The sequence below is a fragment of the Mandrillus leucophaeus genome, unplaced genomic scaffold (assembly GCF_000951045.1).
Source record: "Mandrillus leucophaeus isolate KB7577 unplaced genomic scaffold, Mleu.le_1.0 Scaffold379, whole genome shotgun sequence".
NCBI classification, from domain to species: domain Eukaryota; kingdom Metazoa; phylum Chordata; class Mammalia; order Primates; family Cercopithecidae; genus Mandrillus; species Mandrillus leucophaeus.
Window position 1 is genome coordinate 1,824,214 of NW_012104020.1, and position 17,256 is coordinate 1,841,469.

The 17,256-nt window shown below is 38.8% G+C and overlaps 1 protein-coding gene across 1 annotated transcript in view; it reads left to right on the forward strand.

Moving 5' to 3' along the window:
- The window catches only part of GOSR1 (golgi SNAP receptor complex member 1), an 82,368-nt gene extending 66,541 nt beyond the window's left edge, over positions 1-15,827 (forward strand). The window contains exons 6-8 of the mRNA XM_011990386.1: positions 3,903-3,927; positions 12,952-13,034; positions 15,270-15,827. Coding sequence (XP_011845776.1) covers positions 3,903-3,927; positions 12,952-13,034; positions 15,270-15,552 — 391 coding nt within the window. The 3' untranslated portion in view covers positions 15,553-15,827. The remainder of the gene's footprint in view (positions 1-3,902; positions 3,928-12,951; positions 13,035-15,269) is intronic.
- The last annotated feature ends 1,429 nt before the right edge of the window (positions 15,828-17,256 follow it).

Here is a 17,256-nt window from a genome sequence, read left to right on the forward strand (position 1 = left end):
CCACCACACCCAGCTAATTTTTGTATTTTTAGTAGAGACGAGGTTTCACCATGTTGGCCAGGCTGGTCTTGAACTCCTGACCTCAGGTGATCCATCTGCCTCAACCTCCCAAAGTGCTGGGATTACAGGCGTGAGCCACTGTGCCCGGCCAGTTGGTTTCATTTTCGAGTGAATCCAGCAAACACTCTTTTCTTTGACTTGCAGTTCCAGTATTGCTATAAAATTACTGTAACATGGGGATAGTTGTCAGTCTCAAATACATAAAATGACCAATTTCAGTGACCTTTTATCCTTTTAAGAAAACCTATTCTATGAAAATCCAATTTTGTGCAAAAAGTGGGAAATAAGTGGGGGCGCAAGTGTTTGCTTTATGAGACTTTATTTGATTCATGTAAATAGAAAATGGTTTTATTACATGTAAAATGTGATTTAAATTGGTCAAAATGACATTTTCAGAAAGTATACATAAAACATATGTACTCATTACGTAATGAGTACAAAAAGCGAGTCTCATTACATAGAATAAGGATTCTATCTGTGTGCCACAAACAACTTCAAAGAATTTTCTTTATATATAATGACACAGAAAGTTGTTCCTTAGCATCCATTTCAACTCCAGTTCCTCAGGAACATTAAGTACAAATTATAATGAGTTTATTTTCCAACTAAAGTTTAGTAGTTAAGCTAGTTTATTAGTTAATTTAGTTCTGACCTGTATGATTGAGAATAGATACAAGAGAATTACAGAAAGCAGATAGTGGAAATGATGAAGTGTACCTGGCTGACTTTCTGACAATTTGCGTGAAATGCTTGGCTTTGTAATTTTATATTTCTTTCTAGGCTGATACATTGAGTTTATTTAGTTAGAAATAGACTGGTTATCTGTTTTTTTAAATGCTGCTTCACAGTTATATACTACTTAAGGTATGTAGCTTTGTAGTCAATCTAAATTGGAATTGGGTTTTTGTTATTGTCATTTGGTACATTGGTCACTTTATAAATGTTTAACTTTTTGTTTTGAGTTAATTATAGATGTGCATGCATGCAGTTTTAAGAAATAATACAGAGAGGCTAGGTGTGGTGGCTTATGCCTGTGATTCCAGTTACTTGGGAGGCTGAGGCAGGAGGATCGCTTGAAGCTCAGGAGTTCAAAGTTGCAGTGAGCTGTGATGGTGCCACTGCACTCTAGCCTGGGTGACCGTGAGACCCCATCTCTACAAGGAAAAACAGTAATAATACAAAGAAATGTCATGTACGGGCCTACCAGATTTTATTGTGCTTTGCTTTATTGCACTTTGCAGATATTATTTTTTACAAACGGAAGGTTGGTGGCAATCCTGTGTCAAGCAAGTCTTGCCGTTTTTCTAACAGCATATGCTCACTTCATGTCTCTGTGTTACATTTTGGTAACAGTATTTTAGATGTTTTCATTATTATCTTACCTGTTATAGTGATCAGTGATCCTTGATGTTACTCTTGTAATTGTTTACAACCTCACTGATAGAAGAGGGTGAACTTAATAAATGTTGTGTATGTGTGGAGTTTTTTTGTTTTGTTTTGAGACAGGGTCTTTCTCTGTTGTGACCTTGTGACCAGTTCACCAGATGCCTTTTGGCATGTGTCTTGTCAGTCTTCATTGTAAGATCTTGGCAGGTTAGTGCCGTATCTTTGTAGCCACCTTCTGACCCAGTACCCTCCAGGGGTGCTTCTATATGTGTTTGTTAGAAGAGTAAGTGCATACTTAGTAATCGTAGATTTCATCAGAATAGTGAGTTTTATCTGGAAATTTATATCAATTTTATACTTAGATTTACCATCTGTAGTTATTGAGAAACTAATAGCAAAAAATACTTGACACTTACTATATGTGAGGTATTGATCCAGTCACTATCTATACAGACCCCTTGATTTGAACAAGTAGGTTTTATGATCCTTGCCAGTTTACAGATGAGAAAACTGGGGCACAGAGAAACTTGCCTTGTGTCGAATAACTAGTAAGTGGTAGATTCAGCATTTAAATAGCCACATAGTCTGTCTTTCACTACCATCTTTGTAATTTTTGAAATTTTTAATAACAGGATTTATATATGCTATTTATGACATCCCCCCCGACCCCGAGACGTAGTCTAGCTTGTCGCCCAGTCTGGAGTGCAGTGGCGCGATCTCGGCTCACTGCAACCTCCGCCTCCCGGTTTCAAGCGATTCTCCTGCCTCAGCCTCCCAAGTAGCTAGGATTAAAAGCACCTACCATCACCCCCAGTTAATTTTTGTATTTTCAGTAGAGACGGGGTTTCACTGTGTTGGCCAGGCTGGTCAAGAACTGCTGACCTCATGGTCCACCTGCCTTGGCCTCCCAAAGCTCTGAGATTACAGGCGTGTGCCACTGCGCCCGGCTGGTATTTATGACTTTTTAAAGCTCGTTTGTTCCCTAATATATGCAATAATTTAGATTACCTAGTCCACTACTTTATAATGAAACCTTGACTTACTGCTTTGTAGCATGAACTTAGAAATTCTTTTGGAAATAAGTAGTTGGAAAAATACATGCAAATATTTATTTGAGTGCCTACTGTGTACCTTACTCTATGTCAAGTGGATACAGATGTCTGGAAGTTTGTTTTCCTACTTCTGCTGTAAAGCGAGCCCTTCACCAAACTTTACCTATTCATTTATCCCTAAAATGGCTTTGTTTGTTTGTTTCTTTCCAATGTGTGCTGCATAAAGGGAAACAATTTACAGATGAAAGGTGTATTTGGTATCTTTATTAATATTCTTGAATTCTAAAGTCTGAAATTTGTTTTAGTTTCACAAAAAAAAAAAACCTGTTTCCCAAAAAAGAAATAAACATTAGGATGTAAATATTTACTGTTTATAGACATCAAAATTATATTTGCCTGTCCTATCTCAACAAGTTGGTTCTAATTCTTAAGTTCTGAATAGATGATAGTGACAACTTTGAGCTATTTAAAGAAAAAGTTCATTTCTTTATGCTGTCATTAAAACTGTTCCAAGTTTAATTATCAGGTATCTCTGTGGAAAAAATCGATTTAAGCTAGCAAAAGTAAGATAGAAATTATTTGTTTGGAGTTTTTTTGAGACAGAGTCTCGTTCTGTGGCCCAGGCTGGAGTGCAGTGGCACGATGGTCTCGGCTCACTGCAACCTATGCCTCCCAGGTTCAAGCAGTTCTTGTGCCTCAGCCTATTGAATAGCTGGGACTACAGGCACACATTAGCATACCCAGCTAATTTTTGTATTTTTGATAGAGACAGGGTTTCACCATGTTGGCCAGGCTGGTCTCGAACTCCTGCCCTCAAGTGATCCACCTGCACTGGCCTCCCAAAGTGCTGGAATTACCGGCATGAGCCACCATGCCTGCTCATAAGATGGAAATTATATATATTGTATGCGAATAAAATTAAATTTATTTCAAAGTCCAGGCCAGCCACGGTGGCTCACATCTGTAATCTCAGCCCTTTGGGAGGCCGAGTTGGGCAGATTACCTGAGGTCAGGAGTTCGAGACCAGCCTGGCCAACGTGGTGAAACCCCCATCTCTACTAAAAATACAAAAATTAGCCAGGCATGGTGGCAGGTGCCTGTAATCCCAGCTACTTGGGAGGCTGAGGCAGGAGAATTACTTGAACCCAGGAGGCGGAGGTTGCAGTGAGTTGAGATTACACCAATGCATTCCAGCCCACGCAACAGAGCGAGACTGTCTTAAAAAAAAAAAAAAAAAAAAAAAATTAGAGTCCAGAATTTTCCCCAGATGCTTTCAAAAAGCTAGACATTCTGTATACATAAATGACTAAAAAGTTTATCTATAGATGTAGAAAAATTAATACAGGTTTTAAGTGTTCATTTAGTAAATTCAGAATTTGAATTTTCTTTTTATTTGCAGCTCAGATCGTCTGATAGAAGAGACAATAAGGTAGGAATAAGTTTTTGTTTTGCTTTGTTGGTTTTTGTTTGTTTGCACATAAATTTAATGAACAGTGTTACAGCTGTTTTAGAATTAAAGAAAAAACATTTTAATGAACAGATCAGAGTTAAAGTTCATTTATCCTCCTTAAAGATGGAATTTTTACTGTGTCCTTCCCTTGTAAGAGATGTTTGACACCCAAGTATATTTCCATAGTTACTTTAAGTTGTTTTGCTTAAGTTAATTTTTGCAATTAATTTCTATTTAATATTTTCAATCTCAATCTTTTTATTCTCACTTTTTAAAGGAAAGCGATCTTAAGCATAATTTGATAAATAATTTTATGCCATTCATATAGACTTTTCTGTTATAGCACCTGCAAAAAATCTGCAGTAATAGTTCATAGTATCTGTAATAACATTGAACTAGTTTCTTGCTTAAGTTAAGGGACATTTATTTGTTGTTTTGAACTACTTAGCTTTCTAGGTTTGATGAATTTTAAAATACCTATTTTATGACAGTAAAAAAGAACATTAACTAGATACAGTCTCTGTGCTCTAGAATTCACCAATATGTAAAGCATTGGTTTTCAGGAAAGGTAAATCAAAGTACATGACAATAACAAATGTGTGTGTGTGTATGTGTGTGTGTGTATATATATGTGTGTGTGTGTGTGTGTGTGTGTGTATATATATATATTTTTTTTTTTTAAGATAGAGTTTCACTCTTGTTGCCCAGGCTGGAATGCAGTGGTGCCATCTCGGCTCCCTGCATCCTTCGCCTCCCAGGTTCAAGTGATTCTCCTGCCTCAGGCTCCTGAGTAGCTGGGATTTCAGGTGTGTGCCACCATGCCCGGCTAATTTTTTGTAGTTTTAGTAGTGACAGGGTTTCATCATGTTGGCCAGTCTGGTCTCGAACTCCTGACCTCAGGTGATCTGCCCGCCTTGGCCTCCTAAAGTACAGGGATTACAGGTGTGAGCCGCCGCACCCAGCCACAATTGTATTCTGACCACGGATATTGGGCCTGTGCTAAAAGTACTTTGCCTGCATTATTTTATTTAATTTTCTCAATAACCTGTTAGATAGACACAAATCATTAGGAACTATTTCCAAAACAAAAAAGAAATTAAGTAATTAGTCTTTGGTCACATGATTAGTAAATAGTATTAAGGATTCAGATCCTTCAGTCTTAGTCTAACTCTAGAAACAGAGCTCTATCTAAACCACATTGTAGAAAGAATACGAGGTTTCGGGTCTGATTTGGCTTGGAACCTGCCTGTGCTGTTTATTAGATCTTAGATCTCTGTTCTTTAGATAATTTACTTTAACTTCTTGGAACTTTCATTTTCTTATCTGTTTAAAAGTACAGTATTGATGATAATACTTACCTGTAAGACCGTTAAGGATAATGTGAAGAAAATGCCTGATCTAATACTAGGTAATTTGTAAATGGTAACTATATTATTAATACCACTCCTTTCTTTTTTAGCTTTTTATTTTGATATCATTTCAGATTTCAGAAAAATTTCAGTAGTGAAAAGAAGTCCTATATACTCTTTACCCAACTTCTACAAAGTTTAAGATGCATTGATCCTCTTTACTCCTAAGTATTTCAGTGTTCATTTCCTAAATATCTGTTTCTTTTGTATGGCTTCATGGATTCTTTATTCAATGGATTAGAATATTTTCCATCATTAATAATCTTAATACATTATAATCTTTTATAACAATAAGCCATTATTGTGTCTTGAATTTTTGTTTAAATTGTATGTGCTGAGCCTTCCACTTGAAGAAAATTTTAACAGAATTGCCTAATGTTGACTGAAGTATCTTCCTTGTAACTTTTTCCTTTTCATCAGCACATGAGATCTGATCACATTTTGCCAGGAATTATTTGCTTAAAGTTTCCCAATAATCCTTTTTCTTTTTTTCTTTATTTCCCTTTCTTTCTGCCTTCTCTTCTAGGGCCAGGCTGCCTTAATTAAGCTTCCACTTCAGCACTGGCCTATTTAAGGGCTGATAATATGAGTATAAAAACTTGGGGTACCTCATAGGACAAAAAAGAAAAGGAACAATTGAGAACCATTGAATTGTTACCATTATTTTACTAGTTAAAAAACTTGTTATTAGAAGGTCTTTTATTTCAGTATTTTCCCTTGCTTCAAAATGTGATAGGCATTACAAGAAAAGTTTCACTGAGTATAAAGCTAGTTATGATTTCTTATGAAGAATGTAAAATTTGTGTCAAGTAATATTTTTGCATATTCCATGTGGAAAAATTCACCTTTTCCTTTTAGAGGTACATTTTAAAACTATGTGAGTAACTGAATATAGACTTTGACAACAAGTTATTGAAAAGAGCTAGCATTTTTAATATTTATATGTTTATTTCTAACCTTTAAATGTATGACTTGTATTATCTGTTGTTGAAAAAAACGTGACTGAGTTCAGTTCACAGAATAGGTAAGAGGTAAGAAAGTTGAAGTTCCCATAAGCATATCAATGATTTATCATTTTAAAAGCATTATATATTATTTAGAGCTTATATTTTGCTTCTAAGTATTTGACCCTTGAAATAACAGCCTAGATTTCGTTCTGCTTGACTGTAAAGTCATGAAATGAGATGGGAAAGTATGTCTAGATATACTTTGTGGTACTGGAAATCATGCTTCTTCAACAAGTTAACATAATGTATGGTGATGATATCTATTCCCAAAGGAGTACAAAGTCCTTTGCAGAAATTATTTTTTAACCTCTGTCCACTTGGTGAGTCAAAGTATACAGGAAATGGTGATAGTTCCAGTTTAAAAAACAGAAGCAGGCCCAGCATGGTGGCGCACGCCTATAATCCTAACACTTTGGGAGGCTGAGGCGGGAGGACTGCTTGAGGCCAGAAACTCGAGATCAGCCGGAGCAACATAGTGAGACCCCATCTTTACAAAGTTGTTTTTAAAAAGCCAGGCATGGTGGTGCACATCTGTAAGCCAGCCACTTGGGAGGCTGAGGCAGGAGGAGCACTTGCATGCATGAGGTCAAGGCTGCTGTGATGGTGCTACTGCAGCCCCGCCTGCATGGCACAGTGAGACCCTGTCTCAAAAAAATAATAATATATAATAACAAACAGAGGCATATATCATTCAAAGATTGATATATGGGCCAGTGTAGGTTTGAAAGCTGTTACTTTATACAAGACTATAGTATCTACTTGTAATACCTTATAAATTTTTTTACAAAACAACCACATTTTCAGTGTATCATATTTTGTCATAATCTCTCAAACTGAAAAATTATGAATAAGAACTAAATGATGCAAAGGAAGTTGTTTGTTAAGCTCTTTTGTGTTCCTTTCATTTGGGGATCAAAAATTCAGTGTATTGTGCGGTTGACATTGCTCCCTCCTTCTGCTCTAATCTTGACTGGTGATTCTCTACACCTCCAACATTGCTATGGTCCTAGATGTCCTTCCTCCATTATCCTAAAATAATTTCCTCTATTGGATTACCTATTTCTTGGGATTAGTGCCTCCACTTTCTTACTTTATTCCCTTATTATGCTGAACCATGTCCTTAGTAACTTCCTGAGAAAGAACAGGAGGTAAATTGTTTTGGACTGCCTACATCCAAAATGTCTTTATTCTGCTCATATTCTTGATTCATTATTTAACTTAACCAAGTTAGAATTCTGAGTTGGAAATAATTTTGAAATTTTTAAAGGCATTGTTTCCAGAATTGCTTCTAAAGTCCAGGCTGGACACAGTGGCATGCATCTTTTCCAGTCCAATGCTCTGGGCATTGAGTGAACTCTTACAATCTGGAAACTCATCTTCAGTTCTTGGAAATTGTCTTACGTTCTTTATCATTTTCTTCACTCTTCTTTCTCTGTTGTTTCATTCAAAAAATATTAAAAACATTAAGTGTTGAGCCTTGTGAATTGATCCTTTCTTACCTTTTCTCTGTTTTCTATTGATCTTTTTGTTTAACATTCTGGGAGATTTACTGAATTTCTCCTTCCAGTTCTTCTATTACATTTTTATATCAGCTCTTCATTTAATTTACATGAGCTCTTTCCTGAGAGACAGATACACACATTTATGTGTATGCATTGTGGATGTAATAATCTTTTATCTCTCTGAAAACATTAAATGTAATTTTATTTTAGAGTTTCTTGAGCTTCATTTATTGCCCCTGTTTGCTCAGCCTCACTTTTCTGTTTGCTGGGTGATTTTATTTGAACTCTGTCTTTTATGTTATCTTCTCACACATCTGGTGAGTATTGGCCGTTCCTTCATATTTAAGGGTGTGACTCCAAAAGAGGATGAGCTTCCAATCACTCATTGCTATCACCCAGACTGGAGTGCAGTGGCATGATCATGGCTCACTGCAGCCTTGACCTCCTGGGCTCAAGCAATCCTTCCCACCTTAGCATTCTGAATAGCCAGGACTACTGGCACACACCACCATGCCCAGCAATTTTTTTATTTTTATTTTTTATTTTTCTGTAGATATGGTGTTTCTCCATGTTGTGAAAAGAATGTGTGTTGGGAAGCTCATCCTGTGAGCACAGGATGGTGACCCTTGTTGAGTGTTAGGCCTCACCGTGCATGATTAGGCGGACCTGGCTGTTTCACTGGGGACTTCAAATTGCTAGACATCTATGTCTCTTCTCCTGGGCTAGGTCTTCTGCTGGACTGGGGACAGCCAGCTAGCTGCATGGGTTAGGGAAGGCAATTGTGGGGTATGGCAGCTCGTTGTGCAAATTTCTACAGATCTCCTTTTTTTTTTCATGCGACGGTGGCTTGCTCTGTGGACCAGGCTGGAGTGTAGTGGCGCGATCTCAGCTCACTGCAAGCTCCGCCTCCCAGGTTCACGCCATTCTCCTGCTTCAGCCTCCCAAGTAGCTGGGACTACAGGTGCCCGCCACCACACCTGGCTAATTTTTTGTATTTTTTAGTAGAGATGGGGTTTCACCGTGTTAGCCAGGATGGTCTCAATCTGCTGACCTTGTGATCCGCCCGCCTCGGCCTCCCAAAGTGCTGGGATTACAGGCGTGAGCCACCGTGCCCGGCCCAAATCTCCATTTTTAACCCTACTCCACAGTTCTTCCCTCAGAGAGACTGATCCCTTCAATTCTTGAGCTTTTCCAAGATCTATGGAAAACTTTTTAAAATCATTGCTTGACTCGTAATTTTATTGAGGTGAATCACAGTGGTGGATTTGGAGCTGCTAATGTGTTTTGTTTTTGTTTGTATGTTTGTTTTGGTTTTACCCAATTACATTTCTTTATTCTGAAATGTCATTTAAAAAGACCAGACCATAATATTTCCACATGAACAGATATTTTTCTAGAATAGGCCTAAAAGTATTGGGAAGATGGAATTGTCAGCATTAGAACACATGGGAAATCAGGACCCCGGAAGAACTGTAATATTCTCTAGGACTTTTCATTTTCTAAATTTGCAGAGATACTGCCTGTGATTTCAGTTGAAAGTGATCCAAATCCTAGTATGTCCATATTAATTGTGTGTGTGTGTGTGTGTGTGTGTGTGTGTGTGTGTGTGTGCGTGTAGCTTCAAATGTTATTTAACATTTCTTAAGTGGAATTTTTCTAATGTTCTTTTCCTTTTCCTTTTTCTTTTTTTTTTTTTTGAGACGGAGTCTCGCTCTGGCCCAGGCTGGAGTGCCTATTAGACACTTGTATATTGTATATTATAAAAGTATAGTGTTCTTATTGTAACAACTTAAATAATACTAAAATAGATAAAGAAAAAGTCAATCTCCTGGTAGTACCCCTCCATTCTTAACCCCTGAAGCAATTTGCATTAACTGACAGTTGTGTAACTTTCTGATACCTTTTTCACTGTCATGCAAACATCTCCAAAGATGTTTGTTTCTGAAAATATTAGAGGATTCATATTCTATACATTCTGTGGCTTGCTTTAATCACTCAATATGTTATAAACATCCCTTCAAGTTAATAGAAATACTACTGTTTGTTTTGTTTTGTTTGAGACCGAGTCTGCGCTGTCACCCAAGCTGGAGTGCAGTGTCACGATCTCGGCTCACTACAACCTCCGTCTCCTGAGCTTCAAGTGATTCTCCACCCTCAACCTCCCAGTAGCTGGGATTACAGGCACTCACCACCATGCCTGACTAATTTTTGTATTTTTAGTAGAGACAACGTTTCACTATGTTGGCCAGGCTGGTCTTGGACTCCTTGGCCTCAAGTTATCCACCTGCCTCAGCTTCCCAAAGTGCTGGGATTATAGGCATGAGCCACCGCACCTGGCCCTAACTCATTTTTTTAAATAACTAAATACTGTATAATCACTGCCTGTGATTTCAGTTGAAAGTGATCTAAATCCTAGCATGTCCATGTTAATTTTGTGTGTGTGTATGTGTGTGTGTGTGTGTGTACCTTCACTTGTTATTAACATTTCTTAATCTCTCAGGTAGGATTTTTCTAATGTTCTTTTCATTTTTATTAGACATTTATACATTATCAAAGTACATTTGTATATTATCAAAATATTCTTATCGTAACACCTTAAATAATACTAAAATGGATAAAGGAAAAGTCAGTCTCCTGGTAGTACCCCTCCATTCTTAACCTCTGAAGTAGCTTGTGTTAAGTGACAGTTATGTATCTTACACAACATACCGTTTGAATGTTCCTTCCAATTTTGGGGGATTTTTTGGGGGAGGTCTTTTTGCTGCTGTTGTTCGTTTTTTACTATTCCAAAAGTTTTTCAATAAATATTCTTTTACAGATTGAATGTCGCTTATCCAAAATACTTGGGATCAGAAGTCTTGGGGATTTCTGATTTTCAGATTAGGGATGCTCAACCTGTGTATATCTCCTTACCCAATTTTGTTTCTCTTTTGCCATCTCAAATCTTGCAGTTCAAGTTTTGATTCATGTGTCATTTGTTTAGAATACTACCTCTAGGATTTCCCTTCAGTAAGATGCATGGTGGTTTACTCTGTGAGACCTCACCTGACCAAAAATGTGTTCACTCAGCTCCCAGATAGGTCCAGCTATGAGAGCCTCTTAAGCAGTGTCATACCAGGTAGTGATGCATCCATCACTGGGCAAAGCCCAGCAGCTCTTCCCCTTAGGGGCTGGGCATCACACCAGCTACAAGACTGTCGGCTCTCTGCTTGTCCTCTTTGTGGCTGCATGTAGCAGTCCTTTCCCAGCTGCAGTGCCTGGGAGCAGTTTCACTGCAACCCCTGTATATGCAGATCCATTGTCTTCCACTGTCTGGGTTCCTCAGGAAGTAATGAAGCTCTAGGTCTTTGCCTCAAGCTTGAAGAAAAATCTAAGCTTCCCTGCTGTCAGTTCCCTGGTTCTCTTTTCACTTGAGAGAGTATAGCCTTCCACCTGGCTTTCTTCCCTGGAGATCTCAAGGGAACTTGGGGCCTCAGATGGACCCTCCCCAGTGTGTCTGCTTTTGTTCTTGTGCTATTCTATGGAGGAAATGGGCCAAAGGTCAAGTCAGGAACTTACACTCTCACCATCATCTTCTCCAAATCTCAATCTCTTGATTTTTTTAAAAAAATATTTTCAAAATTGCTCAATAGCATTTCTTTTTCTGTTGCTATTTATAATGTCAACATGCAAAGCACTCTCTGTGTGTTACATATCAAAGTGGATACTGACCCTGCCCTCTAAGACTCTAATGTCCAGAGAGATAAGACTATGGGAAATGAATAATCCTGGAAGTGATAGCAAAATGGTAATAACTTCGGGCCAGGCTTGGTGGCTTACACCTATAACTCCAGCACTTTGGTAGGCGGAGGTAGGAGGATAGCTTGAGCCCAGGAGTTTTGAGACCAGTGTGGGCGACATAGGGAGACCCTCTCTCTACAGATAATTTAAAAATTTAAAAAAAAAAAAAAAATTAGCCAGCCATGATGGCACATGCCTGTAGTCCCAGCTACTCAGGAGGCTGAGGTGGGAGGATTGCTTGAGCCCAGGAAGTCAAGGCTGCAGTAGCCACAATCACACCACTGGACTCCAGTCTAGGTGACAGAGCAGGACCCTGTCTGCCCCCCGCCACCCTCAAAAAGGATATTAACTCAAGTATCTTTTAAACAGGACATCAAGATAGTCACATGGAAGAGATTGTGTTCTACAAAAAGTGACTTTTTCTTTTCTCTTAATCTTTTCTTTTTTTTGAGACAGGGTCTTGCTCCGTTATTCAGGCTAGAGTGCAGTGGCTCCATCACAGCTTGCTCTAGCCTCCCCCTCCTGGGCTCAATTGATCCTCTCACCTCAGCCTCCCGAGTAGCTGGGACTACAGGCACACACCACCATGTCTAGCTAATTTTTGTATTTTGGTAGAGATGGGATTTCACCACATTGCCCAGGATGGTCTCGAACTTTTGGGCTCAAGAGATCCTCCCACCTCGGTCTCCCAAAGTGCTGGGATTACAGACATGAGCCACCACACCCAGCTGTTTTAGCCACGTTTAATGAATCTGTGACCTTTGTCAGCCATCTTGGAAACTCAGCATAATGTTGCATGCATGCCTAGTTGGTTCTCAAGTAGAATTTTGGAACATAATCTCTTCATAAATTAAGGGCTGGTTGTATATGCGTATTTTATGATATTTTATATTTCTTTTCTATTTTTATAATTCCCTTTCAACAGTTTTTCCTGATTAAAGATATTTTAGTAGCTGGTCTCTTTTTAAATTCTTTTTAAACTTTTTAAAGTTTTTAAACTTTAAATTTTAAGAAGCGTTTGTAATATGTGATTTGTCTGTTTATGTCTTATCTTGTTTGTTATTTTGAAGCAAACATAGGAGGTGGCCTACTGCCTTGTATAAAAAGATACCAGAAGAGTGGAGTCATTTGGAAAAAGCACAGTGGGAAAGTGGCTTGGGAAGTGATTTTTTTCCCCTTATTTTCTGGCACAGTGCTTTCTAAGATGATGTTGTTCACTGTAGTTTTCTTTCACTTTTAAGGGCATGATGGTTCCAGGCAGGATAATCTTAAATGGTCATTTGTCATCTCTTTTTCCCCTTGCAGCATTGCTATGGCAACAAAAGAAAATATGACTTCACAGAGAGGAATGTTGAAGTCAATTCACAGCAAAATGAACACTTTGGCCAGTATCCTTTTTGAATGTTCGCAGTTTCTGTGTTTTGAGGGTAGAGGGGAGAAGTGTCTGTGTGTGCTTTTTATAGGGGGCAGGTCGCCATCACTCAGTAGCAGTAGAGCCCATCAGTAATTGCATAATATGAATATACTGTGCATTCCTACTTTGTGAAAGTTTATGCTCTTTAGTACTGCTCCTAAAAGACTGCACCTCAGAAGTTTCTTACTACTAGATGTAGAAGAAAAAAATTATAAATGTGAATTTAAAAATTATTCACCAAATTCTTTCACATTTTAGAAAGCTTTTAAATTCGTGTTAGAACTCCACACTATACATTATTCTTACCTAAACATGATAAATTATATGCCTTTTCTTTGTTATTTTTCCCATTTAGAGATAAGTCAGTGGCAGATGCTTGGAACGGGGAAGGAAGGAGACAGCCACCCGTGCAGATGAGCTGTAGCTACTGATAGAGTTTGTACAGGCTGAATTCTGGGATACATTCTCCACTTGTTTGTTGTAACCTCTACTTTAAAATGTTTCAGTTTTCCATTTTAAATAGGGTTATTACTACTTCCCAGAAACCCACTAGGGAACCAGAAAAGCCTGACACTCTGAGTCATTTGATTCAGCGAACCTCTGAAAAGACAAGCCTTCTAGGCAAAAAAAGCTTTCCTTCCCAACTGCCAAAGGGGAAGGTACCTAGAATTTTCAAAAGCTGAGTATCTTGTAGTCCTAGATAATTTAAGGTCACTTTTAGTTTGATATGGCTTTGCCTAAGGAAAAGACTATCCTGATGTGTGCCGTTATTCTCCAGTCTGCTGTGAATTTTGTTCTTCCCTTGTCACCCTAAGTATAAAACCACATGTCCAAAATCACATTTTAGATAGGGCTATAAAATTTACAGAGTGCTGTTATAGACATTATCTCATTCTACTAAACTATGAACTCGATTGCCAGCCAGAGCAAAAGCTAATTAGTGAATATAAGAGTTTGTATTTAGTGAAACTTTTGAAACTTTGGAATAGAAGTGTGAGTCAGATAGCTGGTGATTTAAAACACTAAAGCCTTTCTCAATTGTTCATTAGAATTTACCACCAGTCTTCTTTGTGACCTCTTCTCTGCTACTCTGTACGCATCTCTCCCATAAGTTCTTTCTCTCTTTTTTTTTTTTTTTTTTTTTTTTTGAGACAGTCTCACCCTGTTACCCATCCAGGCTGAGTACAATGGCACGATCTCAGCTCACTGCGACCTCCAACCTCCCAGGTTCATGCAATCCTCCTGCCTCAGCCTTCCGAGTAGCTGGGACTACAGACGTGTGCCACCACGCCTGGCTAATTTTTGTATATTTTGTAGGGACGGGGTTTCACCATGTTGCCCAGGTGAGTCTCAAACTCCTAGGCTCAAGCAATCATTCAGCCTCGGCCTCCCAAAGTGCTGGGATTATAGGTGTGAGCCACCTTGCCCAGCCCAACACTAAGTTCTCTTAAGACAAAGTACTATACCGGAACCTAGCATAGCACCTCATACAAATTAGTCACACAGGAATTTCACAGTTATTCCAAAAGAATGTGTGTTCAAAAAAAAAAATCAAACAAAATGGGTGTGGGTTAGTCAGGGCTAAAGTTTAGTTCACTTTCCTCCTGTATCTGCCTTCTGCTGCGAAGTAACTTTGAAAATGTTAATAATTCACCAGTGTCTGATTATATAGACCCTAGAGTTGGTTCCCACGAATTGCCTGAATCCAAGGCAGGAAAGGATCAGGTATCTTCAAACTCTCAGGCAGAACTCCCCAGTCTCCTAAGAGAAGAGGAAAAAAGAGACAGAGAATGAAAATGAGGAAAGGGAGGGAAATGGACGGTGGTGGCGATGGGAGCTGGCTCTGCCTGTGCCTCCCTGCCAGAGTTCCTCCATTCCTGGCCACGCTGGCTCCCACCCTGTCCTGCAGCCTGGCAGTAAACCCTCAGTGCTTGGGAACTGTTATCATCCTTTTCTTCTCCCTCCCTCTCTGTTATTATTCTTATTTGTGTTACAAGACTGGGAGATATGTATTGATTAGGGGCCTTGAGCCGCAGCACATTCCCAGTTTGGGCAAGTGCATCTGCTAAAGATTCCCTTGGTATGAGTTTCTTCCCCTATGCCTTTCATCACTGTTTCTAGACACTGCTGATCTCTATTTTTGTGATTCCTACGACTTTTTGCCGGAGAGGCTTCTTCCAAATATGACCTTAATAAAGATTTCCCAAAGATCGTTTTCCTGCTGTAAACAGCCTGATCCAGAGGATCAACCTGAGGAAGCGGCGGGACTCGCTCATCCTAGGGGGTGTTATTGGGATCTGTACCATCCTGTTGCTGCTGTATGCGTTCCATTGATGGGACATCTGCAGGGACTCTTGACAACCACCACTTTCACGCCCTGGTCTGGAATAAGGAAACGTCTGAGGGAGAAGTTGACTGTCTTGATAATTAGCCTGACCAGCAGGATGAATGCAAGGCTGACAGTGATGGACTCTGTGACATGGTCAGGTTGAGCTGAAGCCACAGTTTTTCTGTGCTGTCTTTTCTAACACATTTTTCTGTTTTTAATTAAAAAACACCAAAAAGGTTTTCAGTTGCTTTTGTCTCCTAGGAGGCAAGTAAACCAATCAAAAACAGAGTTTTCTGTGTTTCCGTGATAGTGTTGAAGCCTGATGACAAGCCAAGTCTTACAGCTGGGCTCTTTAGAAAACCAGGTTTCTACATCCAAAGACTGCTTTTCTTTTAGCCACCAGATTGGATTGTGAATAAAAATAATTCTTGTCCTCTTATTTTACACTCATAATGAGAAATCGCAAGTTCTTTCTCGATAATCTGTGCTATAGATTTCTACTCTGTCTTCTCAACTCTGTTGATATTTAAGGGAAGTTCTGTTTTTCATAGATTCTTTGAGATGCTGTTGGACCAACTTCAGCACGTTTAAGGTTGTCTGAAATGGAGATCACTGTAAAACTGTCTTTTTTTTTCTTTTAAATTACAAGTACACTGGGGTTAATTGTATTGCTGGAAAAACATCAAGAATGACAGTCTCGTATTTAAGGCACCAGTCATTGTTTCCATTTTTAAAAAATTCTTCCCTTGGATTAATATTTTCTACTGAAAAGAAGTGAAATCTCAGTTCCACTAGGATAAAAGAAATGAATCGCCAGTGTCTGTTAGTGCCCCCACTGCTCCTCATCATACCAGCAGTGACACTGGTAACTGAGGAAGGGAACTGCTCAGTTTCTAATGTGATCTATTCAAAAAGCCACATATAAAAAGGCATCGAGGGCTCACTGTCCAGAGAATTCCATTTGTAAATGCTCCACAATGTATGGGCAAAAGTTTAAGGACTACTGCCTGATGTACCAGGAGACCCGTGTTCTGTGAAAATCTGTTCATTCCAAATCTGGTAAGCATTTCCAAACATCTAGACAATGGTTTCACTGTTGAGGGTGCATGTGGCAGAATCTGTCTCTCTCTGCACCTGTCTTCTGTTACCATCCCTGGACAGTGACAGATTTTAAACCAGCCACCAGAATTATTTTTGAGTTAATCATTTCTTAGTTTCTGTAAATTCATGATTTGTCTTACTGAACTACAACCTGGTTTGTAGACTTCCAGCATCTACACTGCTGCTCTTCACCATTGGAATTCACTGTGGTATTCATAGTATTGGCTTCAGTCCGAGCCACAGGGAATAAAAGGATATCAGCATGTAGTTCTCAGCTACATCATGGTATATAGATGCTGTTATTCAGGTGAACTTGCTCATGGGTGGACTAACACCTGGTTTGGTACAGAGACTGAGAAGTTTTTCATTCTGGTGTCAAAGTTTTGTTACATTATGGGTGTGAAGGGCATTTGATATATTTTTCTTAACTATGGGGTTTATTTTTCTAAATATGGGTTGATTGACTGTTCATCGATTCAGGGTACCCTTAAAAGAAAAGTTTTCCCATTGTGAACCTTAAAGGATCAGGGAAGTAAGTTCATTGATTAAATTCTCTGTTGGGAGAACAAAACTTTTCTCCCCTGACACTTTATTATCTTTGATTTTTCAAAGGGCCTTGATTGGTGGTTGTGTCTCGGTTAGAATTTATGGGACTTTGCTATGTAGTTGGCATTTATAAAATCTGAAGTATCATAAATAAAGTTATTTATTTAATTATACTACCAGTCTTTTTTACTGGTCTGATTCTTTGTTGCATTCATTAAAG